The sequence below is a fragment of the Eubalaena glacialis genome, chromosome 17 (assembly GCF_028564815.1).
Source record: "Eubalaena glacialis isolate mEubGla1 chromosome 17, mEubGla1.1.hap2.+ XY, whole genome shotgun sequence".
Classification (NCBI taxonomy): Eukaryota; Metazoa; Chordata; class Mammalia; order Artiodactyla; family Balaenidae; genus Eubalaena; species Eubalaena glacialis.
The window spans coordinates 46,394,028-46,419,867 of NC_083732.1; the positions used below are offsets into that span (position 1 = coordinate 46,394,028).

General features: G+C 42.0%; 1 protein-coding gene across 3 annotated transcripts; it reads left to right on the forward strand.

The window, feature by feature from the left end:
* Positions 1-9,938: 9,938 nt before the first annotated feature.
* PDP1 (pyruvate dehydrogenase phosphatase catalytic subunit 1) lies at positions 9,939-17,384 on the forward strand. Of its 3 annotated transcripts, none has more exons than XM_061171601.1 (3): positions 9,939-10,060; positions 10,840-10,874; positions 14,495-17,384. In XM_061171601.1, exons 2-3 carry the CDS (start codon positions 10,844-10,846, stop codon positions 16,150-16,152), a joined length of 1,689 nt encoding a protein of 562 aa, XP_061027584.1. In that variant the 5' UTR covers positions 9,939-10,060; positions 10,840-10,843; the 3' UTR covers positions 16,153-17,384. The 3 variants fall into 3 exon arrangements, with proteins under 3 accessions (XP_061027584.1, XP_061027585.1, XP_061027583.1); XM_061171600.1 differs by lacking the exon at positions 10,840-10,874 and adding an exon at positions 13,244-13,278 and having other exon boundaries at positions 10,031-10,060; XM_061171602.1 differs by lacking the exon at positions 10,840-10,874 and having other exon boundaries at positions 9,949-10,060.
* The last annotated feature ends 8,456 nt before the right edge of the window (positions 17,385-25,840 follow it).

Below are 25,840 nucleotides of genomic sequence, written 5' to 3' on the forward strand. Positions count from 1 at the left end.
CTCATTCACCTATTCTTCAGGCTGAAGAAATGAAAACAGCTCTGGGGGCCAAACTTGAGCATATCTGAATCCAGTGTTTTTGTAGAAGCAACATCATGCAGGCACAGCTACATTATTTCCTCACTGAGGCTGGCAGGCCCCAAGGATCCCACCCCTGGCACTCATGCCCTGTGGACTCCTTTCCAAAGTTTACCAGGGTTGGTTTGTGTGACCAATAGAATACAGAAGTGATTGTATGTCACTTCTGAGATTAAGGTATAAAAGACTTTGCAGCTTCTGTCTCGAAGTCTCTCTCTTTGTCTCTCTCAGATCACTGGCTCTGGGAAAGCCAGCTCCTATGTTGGGAGCAGCCCTAAAGAGAGGCCTGTGAGGCAAGAAACTGAAATGTTCCATGAACAGCCATGTGAGTGAGTTGGAAGCAGTCTCCAGCCCCAGTCAAGCTTTCAGATGACTACAGCCCCAGCAGACAACTTGACTGCAACCTTAGCAGCCACAGAGCCAGAGCCACCCAGCTAAGCTGCTCCCAGATTCCTGGCCCTCAGGAACCAAGTGAGAAAATATGTGTTTGTTGGTTTAAGCTGCTAATTTTGGAGGTGATATTTGTTACTCAGCAATAGGTAACTAATACACCCACTGTGATCTTGGGTAAGTTAGATAAATTAATTGAGCCTCTGCTTCTTCATCTATAAAGTGGGGACTGATATAAATAGAAATATATTTATACTTATTGTCCTTTGTTCCAGAACAAATTTAGGACTACTTTCAGGGATACATAAAATATAAGGAAGCAGAGATTAAAAGAGGAGGGAGGATAGAAAAACAACGATAGGGGAAAAATAAGAAATGGGAAAGAGGTTAAAAAATAATACATTACACACATGTTAAAACTGGGTCACAATCTGGCTCTGAAACTTAGCATAATTCCTCCAGCCTCCTCCTTCCCCACCCCCCCAACTGCACCACACGCACAAGGTCAGATGTTAGCTCAGAGTCCAAAAATTTAAAAAAGAAAATCCAATTATTGAAGAGATATATAATTATCCTTAGTGCTAACATGGATGAGAATTTTCCTTGGGCACTCCCTAAAGCAGACACTGTGTGGGGTACAAGCTCAGGCCTTCACACTCAGGGGTAATTTAAGGAAATGGGATGATGACACTATGTCTCACATCATGCCAGCCCATAGTGGGGCTTATACAACAGTGCCTGCTGTTACTACTGCCATTCAGGGCAGAGTTTTACCAGTACTACAGCTCATCTCTAAAAAAAGTTTTCCCTTCACAGACTAATACTCTTGACTTTCCATTCTCATCAATATTGAAAGTAGTCCATTTTCCCCCACGAACTTAATGGAAACAGTTGTGGAAAATCCTGGATATTCCAAATAGTTTCTCATATTCCTTACACTGCAATAAGAAACTCAGTGGACATAAATGTCCACCCTCATGGTCACTCATGTTCAAAGCTTTGGGCCTCTTTGATACCCTCCCCTTTAAACCCTTTCTTATTGACCTCACCACCAAGTCTTAATGTTTTCAGTAATGTCTCTTCCCATCTGACCCTTCCTTTATATTCTTGCTGCCACTGCCTAGCTCTGAGTTTTAACTCTTTACTCTCGTATTTAGGCAATAGCCCTGTATTAGTCAGCTCGGGCTGCCATAACAAAATACCATAGACTCGGCAGCTTAAACAAGAGACACTAATTTCTTACAGTTTTGGAGGCTGGGAAATCCAAGAGCAAGGTACTGGCTGATTCTGTTTCCTGGTGAGGGTGCTTTTTCCTGGCTTGTAGATGGCCCCCTTCTCCATGTGTCCTAACATGGTAGAGGGAGAGAGAGGGAAAGAGAGAGAGAGAAATCTCCCTGGTGTCTCTTTTTATAAGGGAACTAAACCCCCCCACCCCCATTCATGAGGGCCCCATCCTCATGATCTCATCCAAACCTAATCACCTCCCAAAGGCCCCACATCCTAATCCATCACATTGGGGGTTAGGGAGGGAGACACAAGAGGGAGGAGATAGGCGGATGTATGTATATGTATAGCTGATTCACTTTGTAATACAGCAGAAACTAACACACCATTGTAAAGCAATTATACTCCAATAAAGATGTTAAAAAAATAAAAAAAAGAATTGTGGGGGACATTTCAGTCCATAGCAAGTCTCCAGTCTTTCCCAGTAGAACCAAAATGAATATGATTGTAAGAGCACTTTTTCTCTCTTCTTTCGTCAGGATTTAGTCGTCAGCCTGGGTCCAGACTGCAGCATGAGAAAATCTGACATCTTTGAGATTAAAGAACTTCGAGAATCAAGACCCAAACGCCTGCCCCAACTCTAATTCCTGTTCTTCACCCAACATAGCTCCTCCACTCACATTTGCTTCCTCTTGTCTCTGGGCCTTTTCTGTGAAATCCAGAACGCAACACCACCACTCCCTTTCTGCAGCCAATTCCATCCTTTAAACCTAGTTGAAATCCTAGCAGAGAACTGAGAGTCTGAGTTGGAAGGACTCCAAAGGTTACTCTGTCCAACCCTCAACCTCATTCATGCATCACCTATTCACCAACCCAACATTCATTTGGTAACTTCTAAGCCAAGTAAAAATGAATATGATAGATTCAGCCCAAAAAGAGGTCGCAGTTTGCACAGAGAGACTGGAATGCAAATGATTACAATGTAAGTACAATGTTCAAGACCTGAACAAAGTGCTTTGGGAGCACATTCTTTGACACTTGTCTAGATTCTATTTGAATACCTCCAGGGACAGGAAACTCAGGTAGCTCATTCCATTTCAGAAAACTATAACCCAATAAAGTTATCACATTGAGTTTAAATCTAACTTCTACATATTTACTCTAGTTTTTTCAAACTCCAGAGGTTTCAAAGATAAATCTCGATTTCTTTTCATATGTCTGTCACTTAGGTATTTGAAGACCACACCATAAATATCCTTAAATTTCTTACATGTTCTGATTCTAGGCTCTTCACCCTGTTGGCTGCCCTCCTCTGGCTCCACTGAAGATTTTTTATACCCTTCAAAGTTTGCTGGGGGTTCACCAAGGTAAAATGGAGGGAGGCTATCCCCTCCTTTGTTCTTATCTTAATGCAAACTAAGATCACATTTATCTTCTGTGGAGGGAAGGGGGCACCCTTATTATTTATTGTAGAAAATCAAAGTTTTCAGTGATTCTTTTTTTCTCCCTCATTCATCTAAGTGATCTCTCCTCTTGAATGGCTCATATTGGGGCTTGTTCATACTATCTTGTATTATCAGTTAATTTTTTTATGTATAAATCTAAGCTCTCTACCTAAACAGAAGGATTCTTGGGGGGGGCAAGGATACTTTTATTATTCATATTTTCCTTTAATAAGTATGTGAATGAATGAACAAATTTTAAGGGAGAAAAGGACTATGGTATGCAGAGCAACGCCCCTTTCTAAAAGATGTCCACACCACAATCCCCAGAACCTGTGAATATGCTATGCTACATGGCAAGGGCGGATTAAGTATGCAGATGGATTTATGGTTGTTGATGAACTGACTTAAAGTAAAGAGATTATCCTGGATTATCACCCAGCAGGCCCAATGTAATCACCAGAAGGCAATAGAGATCACAGTGAGAGTGATCTGAAGATGCTACTCTCTCCCTCTGAAGATGGAGAAAGGAGCCATGAGTCAAGGAACTGCAGTAGCATTTCGTCGCTGGCTGAGGCAAGAAAACAGATTCTCCCCTAAAGCCTCCAGAAGGGAATGCAGCTCTGCTGACACCTTGATTTTAGCCAACTGAGACCCATTTTAGACTTCTGACTTCCAGAACTGTAAGGTATGTGTGCCGTTTTAAGCCACTAAATTTGTGGTAATTTGTTACAACAGCAATAGGAAATTCATTTAGGTGCTACCATTTTGTGCTATTTGCCAGCCATCATTTGGCATTTTCCTTTAGATTATCATTAATCCTTATAATGCTCTTTAGATTTTAAAAGTGTTGAAGCTATTGGGTAAATTTGGAAAGATTAGTCAGCTAATAAGAAGCAGAGCTAGGATTTGAACTCTGGTGTCTCTGGCTCCAACTTATGCTCGTTTTACAAAACCACAATGCCTTCAGAAGGGATAAAATCACAACCCAGATATTGTACCTTAGTAATTCCCTAAACATTTTTTTTTTAAATATTTATTTATTTGGCTGTGCCAGGTCTCAGTTGCAGCATGCGGGGTCTTCGTTGCTGGTGTGGGATCTTTAGTTGTAGCATGAGAACTCTTAGTTGCGGCACGTGGGATCTAGTTTCCTGATCAGGGATCAAACCCAGGCCCCTTGCATTGGGAACGTAGAGTCTTACCCAGTGGGCCACCAGGGAAGTCCCCTAAATATTCTGATTAGACTTCCCGAGTCCATTATTCCTAGCAGAAACTGGATACATAATTCGATAGCTCTTATTAACATTCTTCCTCTGTCTTCTTTCTCTCCGTGAACTTTTCCCTCTCCTGTTGATACTGCTTAAACATAAAATATTGTAAACTGAACATATAGCTTTAAGTAGATTAAATTGTTCACTTCATATCATATGTCAACTATAGTTTATTACTAGGATGTGAATTGAATGCATTAGGTATTCATCTACAAATGTTTATAATATCTAGTTTCCAAGGAAAACATGGTTTTATAGCTGATATCTTGGGGTAAGAGTTGCGGCGGCTTGAAGCAGGACCTCGGTCCTTGTCTTCTTTGAAGAAAGAATTCAGCAAAGAGACAGATTGTGAAGGAGATAAAGCATTTATTAGAAGCAAAGTATGTGTGGAAGATCATACAGCTGGACTCGGAGTGAGGCACAGAATGGGGATGGCTTAGGTTGCTTACGTGGATACAGTCTTCCAGAGTGTCTCTGGCCAATCATCTCACTTGTGTCCATACTTGGCTGGACTCAGGGCCCTCCCTGGTACATGAATCTCTCAATCCAGGTGGATTCCAGTGTGAAGGTTTCTGGGAGCTTGGCAGGACATATTATGGGTTGACACCCCTCCTTCCTTTGAACCCTGAAGACCTTCTCTATGCCTGTGTGGGCTAGGAAATCCTTTTGACCACAAGAATGTGAAAAATGTGGTCACTTTGTCTTTCACCCAATCAGGGCCCGATGCTCCTGCTAGTGTCTTATCTCGAGGTGTTAGCAGGGGCCGGTTGTAGCTGCTCAGCCTGGGGCCCATCTATCTCCTACCTCCTAACTACAATTGTTTTTCCTGAAAAATCATAACCAAACCCTTCAGTGCTCTGACAAGAATGGCCATTCAGTGGTGATACACTTATCTGTGCAAAATTTATTGCTGGTTACCGATACAATAACAAGGGTGGAAATTTTGCAATTATAAGGATATAGTTTATCCTCAAATCCATAATGAAAATGTGAAACTTTCTATAGTTCCTTAATTATCACAATTCACCTGTTGCAACATGCTACTTTTGTCTCTATTTGAAACGAGTTCATCATTGAGCACCTATTGTGTGCAGTGGTCACTATAACATAGTGCTTTCGAACACAAGCTAAGATGCAAGGCAGATGATTCTACTACTTCCTACTTATGTAAATAGTGCAAATCACCCTCAGTGAGACTCAAGTTTCCTCTCCTGTGAAATGGATATAATGGTAACACCTACCTCATATGAGTGTTATGAGGATATAATGAGACAATGCATTTAGAACAGGGGATAGTATAAAGCAAGCACTCACTACCTGTTAGTTCTCACTATACGCCAAGCTGTGGGTTTATATGCATGTATAAAAGAGACAGGATCCCTGCCCTTGAGAAGCTTATACTCTTACGGTTAAGGTGTACAGGTAAGCAAAGAATTATAGTTTTTAAGAAGTGTGCAGATCAGCAGCTACTATTTTTGAGTTCACAGTGTGGGAGCTTCTGCTGAAGTCCGCATATTGGCATGACCTGCTTCAGGGGCACCTCATGACCGGTCACCTGTTGTAAATTGACCCACCCCAAGGTCTCAGTTCCCCCTGAAACCCTTCACCTTTTACCCTCTGTATTCTGGAGAATCATCTACAGAATTACAAAAAGTAATGAATGAAAAAGTAATCCTGCCTGATTATCTGATGGCTGGACAAGAATACCCCTTCCCCCAAACATATCATCCTTAATATTTAAAGACACCGCCATAAGCAGGGATTTCTGAAATAAAGCAACTCTAGATACCCACTTTTCGTATTCTTTGTCATGTTAAATTAATGCACAGAAATTTCCTTCTTCCCAGGAGACTTTTGTCCCTAATTCTGCAAGAGAACAATGATATATATATTTCCCTCAAACATACTACTGCCTCATGAATTCTGATGAGAATGGACTACTTTTAAAATAAGACAAAACTGAATGCACCTGTAACAGCCTCTGGCCCACAAGAAATGAGCCACAGTACATGATCTGTTTCTTTCTTACAGATGATTTGTTGATCTCAGTGCATAACTCCAAATAATTTAATTTCAAAGAAGCAGTTCTCAACCCCAGGATGGTAATAAAACAGGTACCTATTGCTTACATAATTAGTAAGTACTTGCTGATTTCCTATCCAACACCTGGAGGAGTTAAAGATGAGTGTCTAGCAGCCTTTCTTCTCTCTAATCATTGATTTTGGCAAAGGCCATGGTAGCTCACCAGGCATCAGGCTGACAGCATCTCAGACCCACTTGCAGGTCTATTTTAAACTTCCTGGCTGGCACCACTGAGATTCTACTGGACCATCTCCATGTTGTCACAGCTAACCTCCAATACCCCCAAGGGTTTTTATCATCCACCCACAAGAACACCAGGCCAATCTGGCTGAGCACTTGCTCATTTCCAGCTTTATTCTAGGGCAAGAAAATGACTACATGTTAATGGTCTAATTCAGAAACTGTCTTTCATTTTTGGTATCACAAAAAGCACTGTGTAGACAAAACAGGTACTTTCGTGCAGTGCTTTCTTTGTACCATACTATTTTAGAAGCCCCTTCCTTTCTCCTTGCCTGCCCTTACAACAATCCTGTGCTGTTCAGTGCTACTTTTATCTACCTTCCAATGTCACGGTGTCAACAGGTGTTCTGGTGACTAAAACAGTCCGTGGGGTCAGAGCAGCAAACCCAGAGACCTTCCCTGGCCTTGGCAAGATGCCCATGTGATAACAAACAGCACTTCTGAAGCAAGCCTATTTACTGGGTGGCCAAATGGAGCTCCATCTAGAGACAGCAAGAAAGCCAGGCCAGAGGAAAGACAAGGTTGAGATACTAAAGAATCTCCCCCAGTGGTACAAGCAGTTGGTTCCTCTGCAGAAGAACTATGACTTTATTTAGAACATACTTATCACTGAATCATACAACTTTGTAGCTAGAGAACAAAACGTACACCTCTAAATGAGTTTATTTCAAAGCCATTACTTTCGGGAGCCTTTATTCTGATTCCAGAAATACCTTGGCATTGCCTTCAGTGCTCATGACAAATTCTTTTGACTATATTTACTGGTGGCGAATACCAAGTTTTTTGAGAGTGGGTGTTATTTTCAGAAATAGGTCATTCAGAATTAAGACTGTTAGCAGGAGGGAATCAATACTATTTTGGTGTAAAAACCAAGGTGCTAGTTACAGTAAACTAAGTTGGAGTTTCCTGTGCAGACCCAAAAACAATTTGAAAAGGTAATTTAACAAGTGCTCTGAATAATGGCAATGTTGGTGTGGAATAATGGGATATGCTACCAAGATGATCTGAAGAAGTCATTGATATGGATGTATATATTCTGGAGTCTCATGACTCTATTTTCACAATCACTAGGAAAAAGTTTATAGACAACAGGCAAGCCTAGTGTAAACTTCATTTCTGAGTCCTCAGGCAGAAATTCTCAAAATAAAAATCCACTTACCTTCAATGACCTGGTCTCCATGTCTGCAACGTGGGGGCTAAGAGGTAGTGACATTCCTCATGTAAATAAATTACTTTAACCTGACTTCCTAAGGTTCTAAGAATCTCCAATCTATTAATATTATGACTTCTTAGTATCTAGCTGTAGAACATATTCCACTTGAGGGTCTGGGTTTCCTACTCGCTAGGAGTCCTTAACTAAAACAAACACATGCATCTGGACATGTCTATAATATTAATAATAGCTGATACTTATATAACCCTTACTACCTGCTTGTACTTAACTTAGCATGATATATATCAACTCAATACAACCCTGTGAGGTTAAAAAGTTTTAAAATATTACTATTTTTATTCCTATCTTACTTATGAAAGAACTGAGCCAGGAAGAGGTTGCCCAAGGCCACACAGTAAGCTGCAGAGCTGGGACGAACTCAGGCAGTCTATCTCCAGCTGTGCTCTTACTCACTTTGCTGTACCACCCTATACTGCCTCTGTGAGACCACAGAAAACCAGATACATAAATCAGATACTCAGTAGAATAAAGGACAATGAAAAATATTTACAAACTTATGGGATGCTCATTTGAGAAGTAGAAAGGAGGGGTGAAGTGAGGCAGATGGACCCACGTAAAATGGGATGCAGGCCACATAAAAATAGCCACAAGAGTTCCATGGGCAGCCTGGGGCTGGGCAAAAAGGCCCTCTAATTTATTTAGAGAATAGAGGAGGCAGTTGGAAAGATGTAGGAGTTATAAAGAACCAGTTCCTGGCACTGTTTTGTGTCTGTAAGAATTTTCCTTTATTACATAAAAATCAGATAATGCAAATTAATAAAAACAAAACTCCACAATACTGTTAACATGACAGTTTTTATATCCAGCCCACATCACTTTATGAACTTTATTGGCTAGTAAGCAGATATGCTTAATAAATCAAAGTAAACTGTTTAACAGTAGGCGGGTTAAGTGCAATGATCTACCTGATACCATCTCCGAGGAAGCTTTTAGAAGCCACTATCAGTGGCTCATTTCCCATAAAGAGGGGATTACGTGTGGACAGAAGCAAGTGAAATAGCCCTTGACATGTCTTCCCTTTAACCCCAGACTGCCAATACCACCCCAAATCCAACTCATCTCACAGAAGGGGAAACTGAGTCTTATGGAGCGGAAATGACTTGGATGAAAGTCCTGACACAAGAGTCCAGGGCTCTTCCCACTTTTGCAGACTGCATTCTACCCTCTTCCTTGTAACCATTCAGGGCAAATAAGTCAATACTGATTTCAAAGCCCTTCAGAAAACGTGAGCACACACCTACTCTACAAGGGAAAGAATTCCTTCATCACAACTTCCTCTTGCTGCTGTTTAGACCGCCTTCCTCTCCCTGGGCTCTGAGAGGTGTCCAGAAAATGATAGAAAACATCATCCACGGCAACACTCCTAAAATCTGCAAAGTATCAGATGAATGAGGCCACAGATACTCCCGGGTTATCACGCCTTTTTATTCCAGGCAGGGGCGACTGCAGCGAATGCAGTTTCCCGTTGGGCAGGGAGCCGCCCCAACAGCCTAAACCTACGAAGCCCCGGCCCACCCGCAAGGCGTGGGGGAGGCTCGGCCAGCCCCACGCCGAGGTGCCAGAGATTCGCGGAAGCCTGCCCGGCAGGCAGAAGCCGGTCCCGGGGCCCAGCTCGCTTGGGGACGCTGGTCCCGGGCCAGACTCTTCCTCCAGCCCGTTCCGCCGCCAACCCAGTAACCGCGCGCAGCCCCACCCTCCACCAGGCTACCAGGCGCGGGCGCGGTCACGTGAGGCGGGCCCGCGGAACCAATGGGCACCTCGCGCGGAATGGAAGGGATTGTCTGACCCCCATGACGTCACAAAGCTGGCGGGGAGCGCGCCTCTCTTCCGCTCCCACGCGCCGGGCAGCGGCCCGCTCTCCTCCTCTCCGCCCACTCGCCACTGCGCAGCCAATCGGAAGGCGGGAAGAGCTCCGGCCCGACCGTGTGGGCGGGGTAGGGTGGCGGCCCTGCGGGGCAGGGTCGCTGAGTGGGCCGGGCTGGGGCAAGGGGCCGAGCTACAGGGAGTTGCGCGGGACTGCGTGGAAGGACCGCCCGGAGGTGCCGCCGCCGCGGCCGCCTCCTTGTTGAGAAGAAGCGGCTCCTCCCCTGCCGTGCCCGGTTCGTATTCCCTACTCCGGGCCCCAAGCCGGCCCGTCCGGAATCCTCCTCCACCAGCCCAAAGTTGTGAGGGGGCGGCCGGCGCGCGTGGGGAGCGGCGGCCCCGGGCGTGCGGAGGGACTAGCCCCGGAGCGCCAGGTGCGCGTGAGGGCGTCGGGGCCGCAGCGGGCGTGGCGGCGCTGGGGGCAGCCGCAGGCTCGGGGTGGTGGGCGGGCCCGCCGCGCCCGCTGTCAGCGCCGGGGGCGCCGTGGGGACCCGCGGCAGGGTGGGCTCCCGGGAGGTGCGGCGCAGGTGGCGCGGCGTCTCTGCCTGAGGGTTCCCCCTTGCACACCCCGAGTCCAGGGTGATTCCACCGGCAGCCGCCGCGGGCCGACCCTCAGTTTTCAGGACTGAAGCCGGTGCGGCGTGGGCGGGCGGAGGATGCCGCGCGCCCGTGGGCTCCGCTCCCGGGCTGGATGGACTGGCCGGTCCCGGGGCGCGCCTCCGCCGGCGTTGGGGCCCCCGCCGCCTCCACTGTAGCTCTACCTCTCCCACGGGGTGGGTTTGTTTGTTTGGTTTCCTTCTTCTCCCCACCCCTTTCTTCCTCCTCCATCCTCTTCCCCCCTCCTAGCCCCATTCACCGGGCTGGGGCGAGACCTCGCCCCTCCTCCGCTCCCGCCTCCCCTGCCGCCGCCTCCTCTAATGAGCATCTCTGCCTTGCTTTCAATGGGCCGGTGCTGCTGTCGCTGCTGCTGTCCGCGCGGGTTGTGGATGTTGTCGGCTCCGTGTTGTGATGACAGGAGAATGTGTGTGTGTCCCGGGCCCAGACGAATTGGTAGGTATTCACTTAACTACCTGCGTTGGGTACCCAGGAAGGATGATGACTGATTTTGTGTGTGGATGGTTTTAGGTGGGTCGGCGTGGAATTAAGAGGTGAGCTAGATAGAAAAAGGGGGACAAAGGCATCCTGGACCAGGATAGCTTTGATGCGTTAGTGAGTGCAATTTTCAGGTAGGGATAAAGGAAACTAATCAAACAAGTGCTGGCGTGGGGCTTCGTGTTTTCCGAAGGCAACCGGTTTCTTCATTCATGTAGCGATAACAGGAGCTGTGAAATGGCTAGACGTTGCCCAAAAATGCTGAAAAATCGCAGAGAGTCTTTATGCAGGGTGTTTAATGCAATTAAATTACGTAAACTGGGGTTCTGACACATTTAATTATTAGTATAGCGGTTTTTTTTCGTTTACACCAAAATCTTTGCAAAGCTAAAGAGCTCTGGAGTCGGTGCAGTAATTGCATTCTCTAATTTCTTCTGTGAGTTTATTGATGAAGTTGAATCACTTCTTGGCACAAACTCTGTTGAGCACATCAGTAAGAATGGATGGATCTCTTTCCTGTTTCTGGTTACAACTCATCTTTTCTTATTAGTCGTTGGCAAAATTGGCAAAATCTGCCTAAGACTAAGATGCTGCGTTTAAGGTGGCTAAGTCTGGATCATGGGATAGGACCTTTTAAGTGAAATTGTGGCCAGAAATAACTGAAAAATTTGACAGTGCTTCACTTTACCACAACTGCACCTTGCTGCTGTTCTTATTGCCTCATCAAGAGCCGTCTACTTCATTAATTTAGCAAGTTTGTCGACAGAAGTTTTGATTTCATGGGGTTTTGTTGTTGAATCACAGGATATTCAGAAGGATACAGAGTTTTTTGAATGCTCACTTAATGGTTTATGAAAGCATTTGAAAGTACTTCGACTTCTAGTAGTAACTGGTCTGATGGAGAGAGTATGTTACTTGTACTGGTGGTGATAGAATGTTCATTAATCACAGAGTAGGTAACTTCCCTAAGAATTTGACTTTTGGAGACATGTTGGGGGTCTCAGTCCATATGCTAAGCCCCTGAGTAACTGAAAGATAGAGTTAATAAAATTCACTCTCTGCTTTTTTGTTTTTAATGTCGAGAATTTATGCCTGAAGGAAAAATGTATGTTATTTGAGTGCTTGCTGTTTGAATTTACGTATTATTCAAAGCATCTGCTGCATGAATCGGTTCTTTTTGCCACAGTAGTTCATTTTGCAGTCAATTACAAAAGCAGGAGGATTGTCAAAGCAAAGGAATTTAAGGAAAGTGTGGGTTTCCTGGACTTGTTATTCCTTGATCAGACATCATATAGCCAAATCCTGGTATGCATCTATCTGTCAGATCCCGCTCCAAACATACACACACACACACACACACACACATGCGCACAGTACTTTGATTCAATCCACATTCCATACAGAAATACACATTTTTTTTCTCTAAGATTCTTAAGTTTTAAAGTAAGCATAAATGCAAACGTATATAAAGTTACAGAGAAAATTTATTTTCATTAAGATTGGTGTCTGTTTACATTTTTAATAACAGAAAAAATCTTTATACAAAGCATGAAATAAGTTAATGTGCTTTCTGCATACAAACCTAGCAAGAGATATGGTTCATATCTGGAAGCCAGCGTCATGTGGCCCCACGTTTGAGCACATCTCCTGGCTCAGTCATGTACACTTAACCTTTGGATGACTTTCAGGTATTCAGTTTGAAGTGCTGTTAGTTAAGTGGTTAGTCTTGATAGATTCCTGTTCTTCTGGAATTTCTGTTTTTCATGACTGCCTTTCAGAATACTTATTTAGTTATTGATCTTATTTCCAAAATTCTAATCATTTCCTTCTATTGCCTAATCTTGTCCTCAATTTTGTAAACAAATCCCTTCTTAAATAGTGTAGTTAAAATAACGGTACTGTCTATCACATGCAGAAGGGGTTCTATATGACTGGCTTATACAGGACTTATTACAGAAGCAAATTCAGTGTTTTCTCTGCACCCCCGCATTCCACTTATCTTTTTTCTAACTGTTTCAAAAGAGGGTGCGTGAAAATAATGTAATATATTCTAACACTCTCTATGATATTTGTAAAATTTTTTCTTAATGTGTTCAACCTTAGGAAGGAATAGTTGATATTAAGACTCAGATGGTTTTATATTCCTTATTCCTTTTTGTTTACTGCATTTGTTTTCTTATTTAAAATATAAAGCCTGTTTATTTATAGGCCAGATGAATACTTTGAGGCAATACCTCAAGAATTCAGGGGAAATATATGTTACAAGAGGGATTCTTTTCTTGTAAAAATTACCTGAATTAATGATACATGTTTATTAAATTTTCTAGATAAATGCCCAGCAAAATGTTTTCAGTGTCACATAGTAAGTGATATGATTTTGGTTTATTCATGATTATAATGCTCTACCTTTTTTAGCCAAACCTTAGACCATTAGACTACTGTTTCACTGTTTATTAATTTCCAAGGGCAAATAGATAACCTTTTTTTAAAATGTAAGAGAAAATATTTTTCTAGGGGTGAATTCTACTTGGGATCCGTTATAGACGAAAATCATTTCTGTAGCTTTCTTTCATGGCTGATAAGCAGAGGAAAACGCTAGCAAGTAAATTAAATTCCAGAACTGCGACCATTTATGTTACTAACAAAGTTTTAGAGCTACTAGAATACTTAGGTTTTATCACAAAGAATACACTAAAATTAAACAACAAATAAATGAACCCTGCATTTGATATCAAAGCCTCACTTCAATGCACACTTTTTATAAAGGCACAGAGTCCAAGAAGCGGGCTGAGATAGCATCTGCTCTGATGTGTTCACGTACAGCTTAGGAAAGCAAGGCTCAAAGAGGTGATCCAGCTTTTCCAGGATTATGTGGTGAATTGGTGGCAAACCTATGTCCCTAAACTTGCCAAATTGGCACAGTGGTCTGGAGAAACATTGTTTGCAAGACCATCTACTAGGATGCAGGGAGGGCATTTTGGAACTTCTATTTTTATTCATTATGTAAAATTTTTCTTGTACAGGTTATAATGAACATTATTAATGTAGTAGCATATGTATATAACTCACAAATAATTCATGAATACACACAGGTTGGGGCTGCATCCCAACACTTTTATGGTAGTAGCCGTGTGTATCAAATGCTAACAATTGACCACTGGTCTAGAAACAGGATCTTCATAAATGAGAGAAGTCCCTGTGCAATTTGGGAGATCCAAGGCCTTTTTTAAGGATAGGGAGAAGGGTGATTGGCCAGGTAGACTGCCACTGCATTACGTTATATAACCTTCGTCTCCTCCACTCTCCCCAGCCAGATCTATTGTACATTCTGCACAGTTTGTGCTGCACAAAGAAATACAAGGAAGAGAGAAAAGTAAAGCTCGACGACAGTTCAAGCCTGGCTCCATAAGTGATTGGGAGGTGTGCTTAGCAGAGTATTTCCTGTAGAAATAGTACATGATATGTGTGTAAAATGTAGTGCCTTAGGAGTCACAGGGAGCCTGTAGATTCACCTGCTAAACATTTGTTATGAAAGCAAAAATAGATTAAGTAATCTGAATATAACTTTTGCTGTCTAGGAATCCCAGTCAGAAGTTCCAGCCTGCCGCTGTTCTCTGATGCCATGCCAGCACCAACTCAACTGTTTTTCCCTCTGATCCGTAACTGTGAACTGAGCAGAATCTATGGCACTGCGTGTTACTGCCACCACAAACATCTCTGCTGCTCACCCCCTTACATTCCTCAGAGTCGCCTGAGATATACACCCCATCCGACATACGCTACCTTTTATAGGCCAAAGGAGAGCTGGTGGCAGTACACCCAAGGAAGGAGATATGCTTCCACACCACAGAAATTTTACCTTACACCTCCACAAGTCAACAGCATCCTGAAAGCTAATGAATACAGTTTCAAAGTGCCAGAATTTGATGGCAAAAATGTCAGTTCTGTCCTTGGATTTGACAGCAATCAGCTGCCTGCGAATGCACCCATTGAGGACCGGAGAAGTGCAGCAACCTGCTTGCAGACCAGAGGGATGCTTTTGGGGGTTTTTGATGGCCATGCAGGCTGTGCTTGCTCCCAGGCGGTCAGTGAAAGACTGTTTTATTATATTGCTGTTTCTCTGTTACCCCAGGAGACTTTGCTAGAGATCGAAAATGCGGTGGAGAGCGGTCGAGCACTGCTCCCCATTCTCCAGTGGCACAAGCATCCCAATGACTATTTCAGTAAGGAGGCGTCCAAGTTATATTTCAACAGCTTGAGGACTTACTGGCAAGAGCTTATAGACCTTAACACTGGGGAGTCGACTGAAATTGATGTTAAGGAGGCTTTGATTAATGCATTCAAGAGGCTTGATAACGACATCTCCTTGGAGGCTCAAGTCGGTGATCCCAATTCTTTCCTCAACTACCTGGTGCTTCGAGTGGCATTTTCTGGGGCCACAGCTTGTGTGGCCCATGTGGATGGTGTTGACCTTCATGTGGCCAATACTGGTGATAGCAGAGCCATGCTGGGTGTGCAGGAAGAGGACGGCTCTTGGTCGGCAGTCACTCTGTCTAATGACCACAATGCTCAGAATGAAAGAGAAGTGGAACGCCTGAAATTGGAGCACCCAAAGAATGAGGCCAAGAGTGTGGTGAAACAGGATCGGCTACTTGGCTTACTGATGCCTTTTAGGGCTTTTGGAGATGTAAAGTTCAAATGGAGCATTGACCTTCAAAAGAGAGTGATAGAATCTGGCCCAGACCAGCTGAATGACAACGAATATACCAAGTTTATCCCTCCTAATTATTACACACCTCCTTATCTCACTGCTGAGCCGGAAGTAACTTACCACCGATTAAGGCCACAGGATAAATTTCTGGTATTGGCGACTGATGGATTGTGGGAGACAATGCATAGGCAGGATGTGGTTAGGATTGTGGGCGAGTACCTAACAGGCATGCATCACCAACAGCCAATAGCTGTTGGTGGCTATAAGGTGACTCTGGGACAGATGCATGGCCTTTTAACAGAAAGGAGAGCCAAGATGTCATCGGTATTTGAGGATCAGAATGCAGCAACCCATCTAATTCGCCATGCTGTGGGCAACAACGAGTTTGGGGCTGTTGATCACGAGCGCCTCTCCAAAATGCTTAGTCTTCCTGAAGAGCTTGCTAGGATGTACAGGGATGACATTACAATCATTGTAGTTCAGTTCAATTCTCATGTCGTAGGGGCATATCAAAACCAGGAATAGTGAGTGGATCTTACCCTGGCAGTTCTCAAATGAAATAGATTTAAAGAACAGATAGATTTTTAAAAGATCCTAATATAGGAAACATTTCCAGTGGGTCATTCTAAGCATTTCCGCATTTGATACTCTAGTCAGCCAAGTAGTCCAAATTGACTTTGTAGCAGGGTGGCAGGATCCTGAGTCTCCTGCTTAGCTCGGACCTCACAGCACTTGCACTTGAGGCACGTCAGTTCCTCACTGCAGATGTCTTATGACATTGGCTTCTTTTTTCAATCTGAGAAAATCAGGATGACCTTACAAACAGGATCTTGAATAGGCCCAAAGCAAGGAACTTGCTGGGCATATTCTCTTGGTAAAACGAAAAAACATTACTGTTCACACCTGCAGACCCCTTTCATCACCAAGATTCCAGTGTACACGAGAACATTTATTTATTGCATGATCTCCTAGATATACAACCTATGCGTTATTCATATAACTTTATTTTAACCTGAAGTAGTTTTCAAATCCAGTGCTTTAAGCCATAAAGGACCGAGAACCAAGTAATCTGAATTTGTAAGTGTGTATGATTATTTGACTGGAATCCTTAAATGGAAAAACAAATGCTACCCCCTTCCCCACCCCTGATTACCTAATGTGATTGAAACATTTTCTCTCTTGCCACACACTTGAAGACAATAAAGGTGTTTAGTTTTATCTACTCTTATTGATGTTAAATAAAGGAAAAATAATTTTTTCAGTTTATATTAATGAAAAGCTTTATTTAGTTTGAAATAAAAGATCCAGAATGAAGAGAAGAGACTGATATGTTCAATTATTGTCATCTGCAGCCACCAGCACGTCACTCTTATCATGTAATTCCGCGAAGCGTGGCATGCTGTGTGTGCCGGGTAGACTGCTGCTGGGAAATCATACTTCTAATTTAGTAGTGATAATAATTTTCACCACTTTTGGACTTTTAAGGATGACACATATAAAATAAATTTAAATATGTAATTTTGGGGAGTAAGGTTTAATATTACCTTCGGGTGTTGAAATGAGGAAGTTTTTTGGTTTTCCCCACTTAGATGTAGGTCAATTAAAATAATTGGTTTAAAAATTACTAAATGCTTTAAACATATTGTAGCTTATAAATAGGAATGTTAAGATATATACATGAGAAAATTTTAAAGGTAACTATTGTGCATGCCTGATGCTTAATGGAACACTTAGCAGCATCAAGTATTGTTTGCAGCAGTTGCCATCATTATATGCAGTCTCTTCCAATGCTGTATCAAAGTAAATGAAAATAAATATATTCAAATTGGCTTTTTGGGAGCTTATTTAATATGCATCAAATGGCATTTTGTTCCTGTGTTTAATGGTGATCCATGTACAGCTGTGCATATATTTTCATCACTTATTGTAGCATCACTGATAAAAGAATGGCTATGACTGTGTTTGATTTTCACATAGATTTTAATACAAAACATGATCAGTTTTCCCTTGTGTAATTAGTTGAGGGGTGTTTAGGTCCTTTCGGATTTCTGTAGAATATGAACTAGATATTCAAGGACTCCCTCAGGACTGTGGACACTGAAGCAACGTAGAATTGGCTGCAAAACTTGTTCCAATTGAAAATAGACTCAGGAAGATTGCAGCTCAGAAGACCATATAATGTTTGTTTTCTGAGGTCTATTTTTTTTCCTTTTTTTTTTTTCCCCTTGAGTCAGCTTGGAACTTTCCTCCCAGGCAGTATTTTTTTTTTTTTTTCCTTGAGTCAGCTTGGAACTTTCCTCCCAGGCAGTATTTTGGAGGGGGAAAAGCTATTTTACTATATACTTATTTATAAATGTTTTGACAGAGATTTCATCTATTAATGAAATATATGTAGAATGCAGTAGCAGTTAAAACTCATTTTCAGGCTACTATTCGAATTTCTCTTGAACACCACCACTAAAGAGTTCCACATTATCTTATACTTAGTAAAGTCTTGTCTCTGTATAGTACAGTATATATAAATTTGGTTTCCCATGGTCATGATCAAGATAGTAATTCTTATTATTACACAAGAAACTTGGTCTGCAGTCCAAAAGCCTGTCCACTCTCTATAGAAATGAAAATGCAGTGTGGAGTTAACAGTGTGGAAATGAAAATAATGAAAATGAAAATAATTGGATGTTAGAAATATGAATATTATCATCTAAAAGAAGTTGTGATTTTATTATAATTGGTTGTCACTGTGATATCTAGAATTAAAGAATATGTTTAAACTTTCATGGTATTTAGCCTTTCTTAAACTTTTTTTGATTTATACTTTCTAACATACGTATCAACTTCTGTATTTAGTCAGTGGCTCATGGTATTTATAATATGTCCTTAGCTAGTTAAATGGAATGGTGGTATGGTACACAGTACTTGGGGAAAAAAAACTGTCTTGTATCTGTGTGAAGAAATGTGAAAAGTTCATATATAATATAGAGAATGGTCAGAGAAATGCCCACAGTGAATTAAAGCTTCATATCTGCTTTCTGAATGACCTGTGTTGGTTTTTAATTAATAGTAAGATTCATTAGATGCTTTCTATGGGGGTAGATTATACTTAACTTTAGGATCCTCTAGATAGATAGTACTTAAAAAAAAAACAAACTAGGGTATAATTTACATTCAGTAAAATGCACAGATTTTAAATGTGTAGTTTGAGATTTGGTAACCACAACCCCAATAAAGATATAAAACTTTTCCATTACGCCAGCAGAAAATTCCCTCATGCCACTTTCCAGTTAATCCCTCCCGACAAAACTATTGTTCTGACTTCTATCACCATAGATTAGTGTTACTTGTTCTAGAAATTCATACAAATGAAATCATATAATATGTACTCTTTTGTATCTGACGTTTGTTCATTTTTTTGAGATTCATTTATGTTGAGTGTATTCATAGTCTCTTCCTTATTACCAAGTAGCATTCCATAGTATGAATATATCACAATTTATCCATTGTTGATGGGCATTATTAGCCCCCTTCCTCTCCCCTTTTAGAGCTAACTTTTAGGTTAGCAATTCCCAGGGATATTATTTGTTTGAAGTATAGATTTAACATTGCAGATATGATTGATTACAGGTGAGTTTTATGTTCCGTACCTTAATGCTGGGACTTTTTAAAAAATGCCCTTTAAACAAGTGATGAAAATGTTTCATGGTGAAAAATTTGGAGGGATTAGGGACTGGTCCTTTGCTAATGACCTCTCTGTACCTCTCCCACTGATAATCTTGTTGAGTTAATTTAGTTCATTAAGTGATTGAACTAATGACTATCCTATAAGAAAAAGACAAATAATACCTCGGTTTTTGATGGTCATGGTTTATCACTCCATCGGCCATTGCTATGATTAGGGATGGGGAAGGAAGTGGATTAAATGCTGACTGTTAAATTAGGACTGGGATGGTGTAGCTGACTTGAATATCTCTGCTTTTATTAAACTAAATACTTCCTAGAACAAGCTTTCCTGCTCACTAGTCAAACACATGTCTGAATATGGGTTATTGTTAGCTCTGTCTTTGGGTATAGCAAGAGGGTCTAGGTAACTGCTATCCTTAGTCTGTAGGTAAACATGCCTTAATGATGATCTTTATCATAAATAATAATTGCTATTCACTATAGAATTTTTCAGATCGTCAAAAGCTGAGGCCTGGGCAAGCTGGGTAAATGAAGACATGTTAATGGTATCTGAGTTGACTTGTTACAGTATGAAGGTCACTTCCTTTGTTCCATTCAGAATTTACTTTGAAAGCCAAGCTTAATCTTATTAAATCCAGTCAGCCCGGTTCTTATGACAAAATTTGTACCTTGGATTGAATCCTAACAATACACAGTATTCTAAATAGCTTTCAAATTATAAGTCTTCAAAGTAAATATATTAAGAATGATGAAATTCATGCATTTCATGTGCCATTAATAATGATTATCCAATGCACATATTTTAAGGACCACACAATTTAGACTCAGTTATGTAGCCAATATTTAGGTTCGTAAAATATGCACATATCTGGTTTAAAATTGTTCTAATTTTTAACTTTACCTTGTTTGTCCATCAAGATTTTCAGTTCTTTGTCAGGGCCCGTGGATTTTGTTTCTCTCTCTGAGCCAACACAATGTTGAATAAAAAATGTTCTGCATCCACTTTATTATACATTAGAGACATACCATCAAGTAAAAAAAAAAAAAAAACACCTAAGTGAACTTTAAGAAATTCTTCATTCGTCAGAAGTTAATATCAATCCAGATGCAGAGAAATAATTTATTCCTGTAATTTAGTTTCATTTTATAGTTAAAAGTCAATGATTTCTAAAAATTGAACTAGTTTGCTGTTGCAAAGAATATTCAAAAGAAAAAAAAGTACCACTATACCAATTGGCCCATCACACCTTTAGCCCTCGACGGGAGAATGCTTCCTGTGTTCATTGGGAGAGACCTCAAAGACTCAATTGTCAAGTGAGTCAGTCGGACCCCAAAAGTCAATTCATTTCCCCCAGTAAAACTTTGCCAACTGGTCCCCATCCAACCCTTGCCCTCTTCCCCACCTCCTTTTGTACACACGGTGGGAGACGTGTCCTCTGAGGGCCTGCGAAGAACTTTAGCTGCTGTTTGGAAGCACCTGGCACCCAGCTCCCAAAGAGCTCAGTAATTCATGTTGGTTCACCTTCCTACCCCAAGGGGGCCATAAGACCCTGCCCTAGAGTCACACCTCTCTGCTCTTCTGAGCCATACCCAGTTCACTGACGTACTTCCTGCCTGCAGCACATGCTCAACCAACCCAAACAATCAGATTTTACTACAGTGCAAGAAGGTTAGTGATCCTATTCAGCCTTTCAGAAACCTCAGACCTGGAGCACTGAGCCACAACAAGCAGCCAAGAAGAGTCAAAGAACCAAAGATTTTATCTCACCTGCGGTGATTTAATCAATCTGTCTCCTTGAAGGACAAGACCAATTTGATTGTCTGGCAGTGTTGACTAAGAGGCCAGCCTTCAAGCATAAAAGCTGAGAAGAATGGGAAACGTGACAGATCTAAGGGGAAAAAAAAAGGAAAAGGCGAGAGAAGGAAGAGAGTGGTGTGATTAGAGGCAGTAATGGAGGCAGGGAGCATCAGATCCTCTGACACCTTGGACCGGTGACAGGGATGAAAGCAAAGCAGAGGAAAAACAGCCAGCTGAATAGTGGTGACATAAAGGATTTTAAAAAAACACTTTTAAGCCCTTATGAAATCATGGATTTTATGCTAGGGCAGCAGCAGTTGGAATGCAAGGCAGTTTCCATTAGCGCGACCATTTTGTCTTGGCTCATTAGATAAGAGGGAAAAAGGAAAGTCTTTGAAACTGACCACATAGAAAGGGAAACTGACCAGATGGACAGTTTTCTCAAAGGAACTTCGCTTAGAAATTATTTTTTCTTGCTCCAAATCTGGGGACAAGTTAAACAGCCTAATTTCACCTGATGAAAACAGAGACTAGATCGTTAAAGCCCTGGTGTCAGTAGAAACAGAGCTGTGAGACTGAGCAGACCAGAGAGAGTATGTTACTAAACCAAGCCTCATGACTGTGGAGTCACACACCTGTGGCTCTTGCTTAGGTGGGCAAAGCTGGCTTCAAGTATAACGGGAAAGTCCAGTGACCTCGCAGCCTTAGTAATGCTAACGGTAACCACGATTACTGTTTCTCGAGCACTTACTATGTGCCAGGTCCTGTGGAAAATATACTCTATGCTTTCTCATTTAATACTTGTGCTGCTAGTCTCCGTTTGGCCCCTCAACCCCTTCTCTAAGCCATCTCTGCCCTGCCCTGTGTGCCTGGAAGCTCCTCCAGGCTGCACCTCCCAGGCTTGCTTGTCTTCTTTTTTTTTGGCTGCATTGGGTCTTTGTTGCTGTGCACGGGCTTTCTCTAGTTACAGCGAGCCGGGGCTACTCTTTGTTGCATTGCACAGGCTTCTCATTGCAGTGGCTTCTCTTGTTGCAGCACGAGGGTCCTAGAACACGTGGGTTTCAGTAGTTGTGGTGCACGGGCTCAGTAGTTGTGGCTCGCGAGCTCTAGAGCGCAGGCTCAGTAGTTGTGGCACACGAGCTTAGTTGCTCCGCAGCATGTGGGATCTTCCCGGACCAGGGATCGAACCTGTGTCCCCTGCATTGGCAGAAGGATTCTTAACCACTGCGCCACCAGGGAAGTCCCTCGCTTGTCTTCTGATTATCATTTCCATTCAACCAGTGGGTAGCACCAGCAGGTGATAGGAGGGTGGGATGAGAGAGATGCTGGGATATTTCTTCCTAGTTGTCTCCATGTTTCAAGCTACATCTCCAGCCTTAGCTGTGCCCCTCCACACTATAGCCCCTTAGGGCTGCAACTCTTCCACACTTCCAGTTCTCAGTGGGCTCAGGTCATGCTATTCCTCCCTTTGTCCTTTCAGCCTTAGGGATGGTAAAGCCTTCCTACTGCTGCTCGTCTCTGGGTGCCTCAACAACCCTGTCTGTTCCCTCATCCTTGCTCACACCTCTGTGAGTAATCTGTTCATTTGAACAATGTAAGGTGAAATCAGTTTCCTACCAGGACCTGACCAGTACAATCCTTAAAACAAACTGAAGTATGATTTCCCCTATTTTACCTAGTGCAAAGAGGCACGGTAGCTTGTCCAGCATCACACACCAAACAAAGCCATACCTGTATATTCCAAAGCCTGCATGTGTAATCACCACATCACATTGTCCAGCCTCTCCGTGTAACCAGAATGATCCCTTTGGAATTGAGAAGACCCGAGGACTGTCAAGTGGCCAATAGACAAGTGAGCCCTTGCAAAGCAGAGACAACGATCCTCAGAAGAAGCAGCAAAGACTGATGTAGGCCAGCAGTTAGTCTAGCACGTAGGGAATGGAGCCACCCACAGAGTGTGCCAAGTGAGGAGTGCATTGCAGTGTCCAGGTATGCAGTTCCTCAGTTTCCCAATTCATTTATTGAAATCTCCACGGTGGGAGATGAGGTAGAAAGATAGGAATTGCAGAAAAAGCCTTAGGTAGATAGTACATTTGAGCCTTGAACAAGAAGGGGACTAGGGGCCCCAAACCTCCCAGCATACAGGAAAATCCGGGTATAACTTACAGTCAGCCCTCCATATACCTGGTTCCTCCAGATCTACGGTTCCTCTGTATCTGTGATTCCACATCTGCAGATTCAACCAACCATAGATCAAGTATCACTGTAGTATTTACTATTGAAAAAAATCCACATATAAGTGGACTTGCACAGTTCAAATCCTTGTTGTTCAAGGGTCAACTGTACACAATGGCTGTAGCATCCTTGCAGCTAGCATACATTTAGAGAACTACTTGAGATGGCAAAGACTAGCCAAGCAGGCATGGGATGCAAGAGTTGGTAGAGGCAGGGGTGGGAGGAAGAAGTACAAAACGATGTTAGCCAGAGCCATGCCAGACTGAAATCTGGCTTCTAGCTACTCATAGGTGGGAGACTTGACTAATTCTAAATGAGGAAGGATTGGTAGTTAGGCAAGAGAACATCTTTGTGATTTACATATTGCCATTAGTCTTTCATGTGTGTACACTCACATTTAATGAACTGGTATGTTTTGTTCAAACACAGTCATATTTTTGTTCCTCTTGATTCCTTAGTTACCATGCTGCATGATCACTGAGCTCTAATCAGGTATGGAGTAACTTGACAACTGAACTTGGGAGACCTAACCAGTCACCCATCAAAGTCTTGGAACATTATAGCTGGATTGAATTGCCAGCCACCAGTTAGTTCAGTCCAATCTAGCAAGTGTTTATTGGGCTTGTTCATTGTTTTGGGTACTTGGGTATGTGGTAACCACCTTCCAAGATGGCTCCCAATGATCCCTATCGCCTGGCATTTATACCCTGTGTAATATGCTCCCAGGATTTGTGTGACCAGTGGAACACAGCAGATGTGATGGCACGTCCCTCCTGAGATCAGATTATAAAAGACACTGCAGCTTCTGTCTTGGTCACTCTTACTCTCTCTTGGATTACGCATTCTGGGAGGAGCCATGTTGTGAGCAGCCTTGTAGAGAGAACCACATGGAAAGAGACTGGTGCCTCCTGGCAATAGTCACATGAGTGGAGTTGGAAGCAGATCTTGCAGCTCCAGTCAAGTTTCCAAAGGCTGCAACTCCAGCTGACAGCATGATTACAACCGCATGAGAGATCCTGAGCCAGAAAAGCTGCACCCAAATTCTAAACCCTCATAAAATGCAGCCAGTTATTTTACTAGCAAAATGGGTTTATTCAGGAACAGCAAAAAATTGCAGTTTAGGACATGCAATCTATGGCAAATCACAGGCAGATTTGGAGAACACAAGAGAGGACCTTTTTTTTTATAGAGGAGAAGGGGGACTGGCTGTTATAATCAAGAGTCCACTGGAGGAAACTGAGAGTTTGAAGTATAGTGGATTTTCATTGGCTGAGTTGTGACAGTCTCTCATTGGCTGGGCTGTTGCCAGGCAAGGAGAAATTCTTCCTTCCTCCTACTGGATAGTAATGTAACTTTCTTCCTGTTGGAACTGCAAAGGTACATCTCTTCCAGTTGGGTCTGCAATTGATTTCCAGTGGTACAGCATGAGAGCTCCCCCTTCTGGACCTGCTCATTTTCAATGAGGTTTCTATTTACAGGCAAACCTCATTTCATTGTGCTTCACTTTGCTTTGCACATATTGTGTTTTTTACAAGTTGAAGGTTTGTGGCAACCCTGAGTTGAGTAAATCTATCAGTGCCATTTTTCCAACAACATTTGTTCACTTCCTGTCTCTGTGTCACATTTTGGCAATTCTCAAACTATTTCAAACTTTTTCATTATTATCATATTTATTATGGTGATCTGTGATCAGTGATCTTTGGTCTTTGATGTTACTACTGTGACTTGCTGAAGGCCCAGATGATAGTTAATAGTTAGCATTTTTTAGCAATAAAGTCTTTTTAAATTAAGGTATGTACATTGTTCTTTCAGACATGATGCTATTGCACACTTAGTAGACTACAGTATAATGTAAACATAACTTTTATATGAACTGGGAAACCGAAAATTTTGTGTGACTCACTTTATTTCAATATTTGCTTTACTGTGATGGTCTGGAACCAAACCCACAATATCTCTGAGGTATGCCTATATTAATTTTCACAGAAATAACTGTTCATTGTTTTTGACATTAAGATTTGAAGCAATTTGTTATGCTCTTGAAAATTTTACATTTGGTTACACAGACATTGGTCATTCAACTGTTTTCTGAACAGATGATGTCTCCAATTTGAATGTTATCTGGTAAACAAGATGTGCAATGACCAAATATATATTTTTATGCAGAAAACATTTCTGAGATATATTGAGTGAAAAAAATCAAGTTGTATAATATGATCCTGTTTATTGCAAGCCTATTTAAAAAATAAATTTAAGACTCTATTTCTATTATATAGATAATAAGTGCTCAATGTAGAAAATTAGAAAATACACATAAGCGGACATAATTAATAGATAATCAAGTTGAACCATTATCTCGCTATTCAATGATAACAATTATTAACAAGTCAGTATATCAGGAGACAGTATAGTGTAGTGGAATTAACACTGGCTTAGATACAGGTTGACCTAAATATGTGTCCCAAGTTGACCAGCTCCCAGAAATTATTTTACCTCTTG